At 41.2% G+C, this 8,918-nt stretch overlaps 1 protein-coding gene across 1 annotated transcript; it reads right to left on the bottom strand.

Annotated features, from left to right (window-relative positions):
* Positions 1–1,094: 1,094 nt before the first annotated feature.
* On the bottom strand, positions 1,095–2,628 carry LOC103717251 (F-box protein At5g07610-like). Its single transcript, XM_008805566.4, has one exon. It carries the CDS (start codon positions 2,334–2,336, stop codon positions 1,221–1,223), a length of 1,116 nt encoding a protein of 371 aa, XP_008803788.2. The 5' UTR covers positions 2,337–2,628; the 3' UTR covers positions 1,095–1,220.
* Between the last annotated feature and the right edge of the window lie 6,290 nt (positions 2,629–8,918).

Here is an 8,918-nt window from a genome sequence, read left to right as displayed (position 1 = left end):
TTATAAAACTTAGGTGCGGCAACATCATGAGGATGTCTATTAAATAAGGTGCGGCAACAAGGGACGTGTCTTGTGCGCTCCACAGAATCAAGCCAATGTCAAACCAATAACTCGCCCACTCACTAGAATTCTACGGCTTGACCCTATATATATCAGCGATATACTTATTTCTAACCCAGGTAGGACCAAGACTCGAGTGCTTGACAGTGCCCTATATTCCCGCCCCAGCTCGAGTTAAACTGTAGAAGTGCCGACTACTTAAAGTGCAAGTACCTGACAGTGCATCTCAGGTCCCACCCTAACTAAAATTGGACCATAGAAGTACCGACTACTTTAAGTGCGAAGAATACAAAGTCTAAATTGGTAAAGGATTCCCACCTGTTTGCTTACCTTGGGATATGATCAATACAAAGACATCTAATATATTTAACAAAATTTAGCTGCACTCGAATAGATATTCATAAATCTAATTAGATTTGTATAAGATAATAAAGATCTCACATCAAAATTCAAATTAGATATTATCTACTACCTCTAAATTACTTATACATCAAAAATTATATGATTTCGAAATTCTTAGCTTATGTATCAAGTTTCAAAAAATTAGATATTTCAAATAATATAAAATTATTAATTTATATTTTTTGGTCATTTGATGTCTAGATTAGAGAGCTCCAAATTATATGATTTATGATATATAAGTAATTTAAAACTAGTAAATCATATCCAACGGTTTGGATCATTGATGTAAGGCTCTTATTATCTAATGTAGAGCTAACCGGATCTTAGTATAAATTCACTAAAAAAGAAGAAGTGTAGCTCTATTATGTTATCTAAGCTAATAAACCTTGTAATACTAGAGTTGGACTTGTACTAACCAATACAATTTATAATGCCCACTCAAGCTCTTATTCGTTATCCATGACGCGCTTATATGGCTCGTTTTAGTTAACTTTCCGACACCAGCACTCTATGTGCAAACCATCAGTTAAAAAAAAGAAAAAAATGTTAGTACGGCAATTCGCAATGATTTCACCACTCCCCCATTTTTTTTTTCAATAAATGCGTGGAAACCTAGGTGGCAAATTCTGGACTGGAAGGTAAATTTATGTTTATTTTTTTTTCACAACAAACAGCGGAACGGTAACAAGAAGAAGCTCCACGAAAGTGAAAGACAAATCGATGAGAACTAATGGAACAGAGAGAGGTCCTAGGTACCACTACGCATTGGCTAGGCAATCCGACATATAACGAGAGAAAGGGAACAACCAAATCTGGATCAAATGAGCCCTCTCCCTCTCCTTCCCAAATTCACAGACTTCCTCTATTCTTTTCTTACTTAGGTCATAGGAGACGAGCTTTCCGGGAAGAGATAGGTAGACCACCTCCTTCTCTGGATGGAACGCCAAGAAATTGAATTGGTCCGACAGGGCAGCGAGAGAATCATTGGAATGAATTCTTTTATAATTCCGTTCCACGATTGCTCGAACGTCGATGCGATGCTTTAGCACCCATTTATGGAGATTGAAGTCCTTAAGCTTCCAAATCCTTATTTGTTCGCCATCGTTGTGGGTGTAATGAAGAGAGCCTCTGGACTTGCCAACACTTCCTTCACGCTTCATCGGCTCGGGCAATTCGATCAGATGGCAATCCATTTCAGCAAGATTGATAGCCACAATGTGTTTCGGATACGCAATTATGTAAAGAATTCCATCAAAGTATTGCATGGTGGCCGACATGGTATCGGTGCTGAGCCCCCAGTGCAGCTCATGCTCGACCCACCTCCCGGTCTCCGATGAGAAAACCTCGATCTCAGACCCTTGTTCCAGCCAGCTTGTGAAGCAGATGACCTTGTAGTTTGGGGAGTGGCAGGGATCAAAGGTCAATATAGAGAGTTGGCTACTCCTTATGGGCTCAGGGAGAGCCACCCACCTCTTTGCGGTGGGGTTGACGACGTGGAATTTCGAGGGAAAGCATGAGTAGTAGAGTAGCAACCCGTTGCAGCTATCGATGATGCTTGAATTATGATGGAAAGGAAAGAAATCAAGATTACAGTCTTCGAGGCCATTTTCGGACGTGTGCGCATATCTTGGCTCCCTGGTGAGGTTCGAGTTGTAGCTGTAGTACACGCCGGAGGTGATCAAGGGGAGCTTGGTCCTAAGGTAGTTGTCGGAGATTAGACCATACCACGCTTTGGAGACGCAGTTGAATCTAAACAGGGACTTCAGAGGAAGCCTTGTGAGAATCTGTGTCAACAAATCATCACTCAAGCTAACTCCATTACTACCGCCAGCACCACAAGGTCCACAACTACCTGAAGGGCTGATTGGGTTCATCTTTGATAGGCCCTTCCTTCTCTAGAGGATGCAAAAGATGGTCCAATGGAAGCGGTATTTAAAAGCCCTCCCCACCTTCAAGATGTATACAAAGCAAACAACAATTGAAGGACAAGCTTCAAACGGCTAGAATGGGCTAGCAAACAAAGCTAAGTAAACAGTTGGGGGAAAATGGGGGTATCATACGAGTTGTATCTGGTTTTTGGGTGATGTGGGAGACCGATGGAAGGAGCACCAGCTTGTAACTGCTAAGGTGGGAGGCATATACCTGTGGGTTGGATGAGAGACCCCAGAAGACCGTCTTCTTATAGCGACCTCAGCAGATGGCGTTCGCTTTCACGCAAACCACCTCACACGTTGTAACGTTCACGCCAACGAGCGGCAAAGGTTGCTTGGTGTGGCACCAAGCATGGGACGGTTCTATTTGTCAGATTTAGAAAAGGATCTACGGAGCGATTCAGGTAACGTGGCTGTTGGAGAGCGGCGATACCATTAATGCTATCCTTGGTTGAAGGAGAGTTGCTGGTAATTTGTTATTTTAATCATAAGGGTCGGAAGGAGGAGCACATTCTTAACGGATAGATCTTCTCCTGTGAGTCAAGGTTGCCCTTTGCGGGGTTTGTGCTTTTTAAATTAAATAAATATTTTAAAGAGGTCCCCATAACTACAAGGAGAAGGAAGCAGAAACTTTTCCTGTGTCTTATTGCCCGTTTCTAAAGAATTTATGAAAAGTTAGAACATTGTCGTTCTTTTCTAAAAATGTTGGAAAATTCTTTGGAGATCTCATTGGTGTAAACGAAGAATTTCATGAGTCAAATGGCTTTGGCGGCTCATAATTGGGCAATTCACAGTCTATCACACCAATTTTCGCAACTTAATCCCTTCATGGAGTGAATGGATGGCCAGGAATAACTGAATCTGTTTGGTGAGCTTGTCGCGTGCCAGTAAAGAAAAGGAACAAATTGGGTCGTTGTCGCAGTGCTGTTTTGGATGCTATAGAGGGAGAGAAACAATTGCAGTTTTAATCAGATGGAAAGAAATGAGGCTAGATTCCAGTGGAACCATATCGGCTAGAAGGAAGTTAACTGCTTCAAGGGCCACTTGGAGCTAGACTAGGTATCTTTATTACCACTTGAGATGATAGACATATGGGATGAGATGATCGGATCTGGACCTTGTGGAACCATATAGAATTCATGACCACTTGAGAGCATAAATGGAGAAGGTGAGACTAATAGGGCTTCATCATTGGGAACCCGATCGAGTTTGCCGTAGCTTTAATATGGTAGATAGAGGGGATGAGACTATTAAATCTAGGTCTCCTAGAATTAGATGGACTTCGTTGTAGCTTTATATGGTAGATAGAGGGGATGAGACTATTAAGTCTAGGTCTCCTGAAATTAAATGGAGTTCGCCGCTAAAGACCATAGGTAAATAGTGAGATAATTGGATCTGGATCTTTTGGAATTGGACAAAGTTCGCACTACTTAAAACCATAGACTTGGGAGATAAAAACAATTAGAACTGGACATTTAGAACAAAATTGAGTTTACCACCACTAGAGATTAAGGGTGAGCTTTTCTTTCCCATTAATGTTAGCATATATTAAGCAGATATGGTTATTAGTAATATCATTAATTTTATATTAATTTAGTAGCACTTATAAAGAGTTTTTTATTTAATATAGTTTAATAAGCTAATAAGCTTTTTTCTTAATGAAAGAGCTTTGTTAACGGTGTTGTTTATATGGGTATCCATGTGGAGAATGGTGCAGAACCTCTATTTTAGTATATAAATTAGTTGGGCATCCCTCAACATAGGGTCCTATCAAAATTGGTACATTGCCATATGATCTCTAGATGAGTATTGGACCTTCCAAGACTAATTAGGGGGAGGACATGAATAGACAACTGACTGAATAATGATTTCACCATGGTCATCACAAGTTAAATGTAGGACTCAAGCTAATTTTATTATATTTAGCGCCGAGCAAGGTTGCCCACACATTTTGAATCGTCTCAATCAAAGCTCATATGGGGAAGATATAACCAAAATATCGAAGTTGTGCTGCAGTTCAATGGTTGTATTCTGACGGAAAGGATTATATTACCAAGGCAAATGATAGTGAAGTCATAATGTCAATATAGCTCAAATAGCAGAAGGATTTTAGCATCCAAAATGTCAGAAGGATCTATCAGTTGATATTTGAGTTCGAGACTTGGTGGGAGTAATCTAATGGCGTAAATCTCAATGTCAGAAGGATTTTAGCATCCAGAATGCCCTTAAGGCACAGGTTTTATTCTAAAAGCTTTTCATTTTTTGTCATCAATTTCTGGTCAATTTATAGAGGCATCTCCGGAGTTTAGAAATGTAAAGAGGCCTACAGAGGTATAAGGTCTCGTATGTGCTCAACGTTCATTTTAGTGCAAGGTGACCTAGATCGTGCTTTTCAAAAAACTTTATGGTCCACGTGTCGCCCATCCAAACGAGTACCGGTTGCCCAATACGCACTGCACCGAAGAGGATCTAGACAAGCGACCACTGTTCGGCCACACGATTCTCCATCGCCATCGCTAGTTTTGATCCCGGAGATCATTTAGCCAGCGGACTACAGAGAAGTGCCGGCCGAGAGCAAAGGACTAGTGTAGCGTGTACATCTCAAACTCCCTTCCGGTCACTACAAGTCGGCTAGATCTCTGACTGGGGCACCGTGGCATTTCCTTATAGGTGCCGACACCGAGGTTGGTGACACTTCAGAGTCTTCAAGATAACGCGTCGCCCGCCCATGGAATTTGTCTCGCATCAGCCCATAAACACGGACACGTTTCCATTGAGCGGAACGCAATGACTTTTGTCATCTGAATTGGATGCTCCGATAGATTTTTTTTGCGTCAATTTTGGGTCTGTTGGATATGTTGATCTTGTGAAACCATTCTTAGTGGAAACTCAAAGTGGTGTTATTTCATATTGGCTGCTCAAATTCGTCGCTTACGTGATGCACAGCGGATTATACTGGCTCTTTGCTTGCACGCATGCCACCGTGTAATTGTTTATACGGGCTCGTTTGGTTCGCAGGAAAACGAGGGGGGAAAGTGTGGTCAACGGGAAAGTAATGAAATGCCTCTTGTTTGGTTGGAGTTTTCAAAGGAGAGAGATGGGAAAGTTGTATTCCCATGGGAATATGATTCCCACATTTCATGGGAAAGTCTTTCCCATGAGAAATATGGGAAAGTTACTTTCCCATGAGGTGGGAATCACTCTTTTTTTATTTTTTCCCAAAAAGACCCTTCAACATTAAAGAAGCATTAAAAAGGCATTAAAGATCTAATTTTTATTAAGGGCATAATAGGAATTATACATAACTTTCCTAGGAAAGTGGATGGTCAACCAAACATAAGCACTTTGGAAATTAGTCACTTTCCCATGGTTAACCAAACATGTCAAAAGTACTTTCCTAGGTATCCTCTTCCTAGGAATCTGATTCCCAGGAATCATATTCCTAGGAGGGAAAATACTTCCCGCGAACCAAACGAGCCCTACGTGTTCGTGTGAAAAGAATAAATTAAAAATAGGACGTGGGCTCCGCAGAGATGACGAAAGAACATTAAATGTGAAAGAAAAACTTTGAACTAACTTTCTAAAACTTCTAAAAATCTTGCAAACGCATGCTAAACTCATAATAGATCTTTTATACAATTTTACTTCAAGCAATGGAAGTTATATCGTCATTCAGATCGAGATTGATGCATCTAGAATGGGGTATTAGTGCACTAATTAATCTTCTCGAAGCGTTATCACTTTGGCGCAAATTTTGAGTAGTGTCAGACTTTTCAAGTTTTGGCGATCCGAGTGAGCTATCCATGACATATCCCAGCTGACATGTAGCTGAATCAGCTTGGATAACCGAACCGTCACTCCAATCTAAGCCGTCCGTGCATCTAAGAAAAGGTGTTAGATTTCTCTACCATTCACCTCTTCTGAAAACTTTTTGTGAGCGGCTCCGAAGATTTCTAGAGGAGTTCTTTGTTCATGTTCTCCGGCACTCCTCCGACAAAGATTGGCATGGTGTTAGTCTTGGACAGCTCTTTTCGATGACCTTCCCCGACGATATTCTTATTTTCGGTGGGTCCTTTGCCCTCGCCTGCTTAAGTTACCTTAGTTTTCTCCGTTCCCTTTAGATTAAGAAATCTCTGTCTTCTTCCTTTGTTTCTTATTCTTTCTCCTTCATTCATCATGACCAAGATTGAGATTTCCATTGGGAGGGTTTAGGGTTTAGAGTTTAGGATTTAGGGTTTAAGGTTTAGGGTTTAGGACCCACCTCGTACCGACATCCTCCCAAAGATCAAATTGATAAGAGCTTCAATCTCATCCTTCAACTAGATGCACTCTTTAGTGTCATGACCGTGGTCCCGGTGAAATCTGTAGTACTTCTTCTTATCTCTCTTATTCGCTAGTGCTTTCATTCTCCGAGGAGCCCACAAATATCCTTGGCCTTCTATCTCTATGAGGATTTGGGCCTAAGTGCATTGAGAGGAATATACCTCTCAAACATCCAAGGTGAACTCTTTGTCCGGCTGGTACTTTCTTCAACTCAGCAAGAGTCCCTTCTTGGTGCATCTCTGTTGTCTCATCTCGTTTTACTTCCTTTTCTGGGTCATTCCTTGACTGACTCTCATTGAGAAGCCATAGCTTCCTCCGCATTAGTATACTTTTTTCCTCAGGCCAACATTTTTACAAAATTTGTAGAAAATCGTTTCTCCAAGAAGAAGAAAAAATGGTACAGTCTCCATATGCCCTTCAAAGCTGACATGGTGACTGAATGATTCAGATTGCGCACCTCTACTGTCGCCACATTAAAGCGGTTAAAGAAGTTACAGAAGAATTCTCCTTCCCTCTGTTTGATATCAAGCAAAGTATTAGAGCCTTGACACTACCTTCAACTGCTGAAGAAGTTTACTGTGAACAAAGCGACCGAGATATTCGAAAGAGTAAATAGACCTCGGCCGAAGTCCTGAATACCCAAATCGAGCTATTTTGCGATGTATTGCTGGAAAAGCTTTGTTCAGTGCAATGTCGATTGCACCATAGAGCATAATGAGAGCTTTGAAGTTCTCTAGATGATTTAGGAGATCCGAAGTGCCGTCATATGGTCTACCTGAAGCATCTTAAATTGAGGTAGAATCGACTCCTTCTTTATTCTTGGGGAAAAGCAGGGATTCGAAGTAAAGTCGAGGTCATTAGTTGGCCTTGAAGCTTGTCCCCCTAATGCTTCAATTTGACGACCCATTTTGTTGCCCAGAAGACAACCCAAGGGGGGGGGGGGGTTGAATTGGGTTTCCTAAAACTTTAGTTCTAAGTGCAGTGGAGTGAAACAATTTTAAAGTGAATAACTGAAATGTAAATGCAATAAACAAGGTAAGCAATGTACACACACAACACAAGGAATTTATAGTAGTTCGGTGCTATTCCTGCACCTACATCCACTCCCCAAGACTCTTGAGAATTTCACTATAACCTTCTTGATTACATTGCGGTTGTTTTCCGAGTTCACAACCTAACTCATTGTTTTTTCGGGATCACAACGAACCTAGTTGGTTTCTTTCCAAAGGTTCACCAACTAAAACTTTTTACCCAATCCAATTCAGGTTTGACTGCTTCTTATTCTCCTTCTTCTCCTTCGTCTTCTACTTCTTCTTCTTCTCCTTCTTCCTCTACTTCTCCTTCTCCTTCTTCCCCTTCTCCTTCTTCTTCTCCTAATTCCTCACGTTGTTCTTGTTTTTATTCTTCTCCTTACCCTATTTCTACTTCTCTTTCTCCTCCTCCTTCTTCCTCTTCTTCTTTCTTTGATTCTTCTTCACCACATTCCACTTGTTCCCCATCTTCTTCACCTTCTTATTTTTCCTCTCCTCCTTCAACTTCTACTTCTTCCTCTACTCCTCTTCTTCTCCCTCTTCTTTCCCTTCTTATTCTTCCTCTCCTCAGTCCACAACAACTTCTTCTTCTTCTCATTCTCCTTCTGCTACTTCTTCTTCTCCTTCTCCTCCTTCTCCTTCTTCCAATTATCCTTTTTCTCTTTCTTGTTAATGTTCCTCTTCTTCTTCATCTTCTTCTACGTCTTCTTCTCCTCTTCTCTTTCTTCTTCTGCACCATCTTCTTCAACTTCTTCTTCCTCTTTGTCGACTTCACCTTCTACTTCATCTACTTTTCCACCTTCTCTTTCTTGTTCCCCTTGTTCTCCTTCTCCTCCATCTGCTTCTACCTTCCCAACTTGTTCTTCTTCTCCTCCACCTTCTTCACCTTCTTCTTCTTCTTCCTCTTCCTCTCCTTCTTCTTCTTCTCTTCTTCTTCTCCTCCGTCTTCTTCTCCTTCTTCTTCCGCTCCTTCTTCTCTTCTTCTTCTCCTCCGTCTTCTTCTTCTTCTTCCTTTGCTCCCTCCTCTCCTTCTTTTTCGTCACCTTATTCTCCTTTCTATTCCTCCCCTCCTTCTTCTTATTCTTTCTCTCCTACTTCTACTTCAACTTCTCCTATTTGCTATACTCCTTTTTCTTTTTCTCCTACTTCTTCTTTTCCATCTTCTTCTTCA

Source organism: Phoenix dactylifera, unplaced genomic scaffold, assembly GCF_009389715.1.
Source record: "Phoenix dactylifera cultivar Barhee BC4 unplaced genomic scaffold, palm_55x_up_171113_PBpolish2nd_filt_p 000661F, whole genome shotgun sequence".
NCBI classification, from domain to species: domain Eukaryota; kingdom Viridiplantae; phylum Streptophyta; class Magnoliopsida; order Arecales; family Arecaceae; genus Phoenix; species Phoenix dactylifera.
The sequence above is the reverse complement of the archived record's forward strand: the minus strand, read 5'-3'. Positions and strand labels throughout refer to the sequence as shown.

Excerpts from the sequence above, each read along its gene's own strand:
- LOC103717251 (XM_008805566.4), bottom strand. The coding sequence starts at position 2,336 with ATGAACCCAATCAGCCCTTCAGGTAGTTGTGGACCTTGTGGTGCTGGC.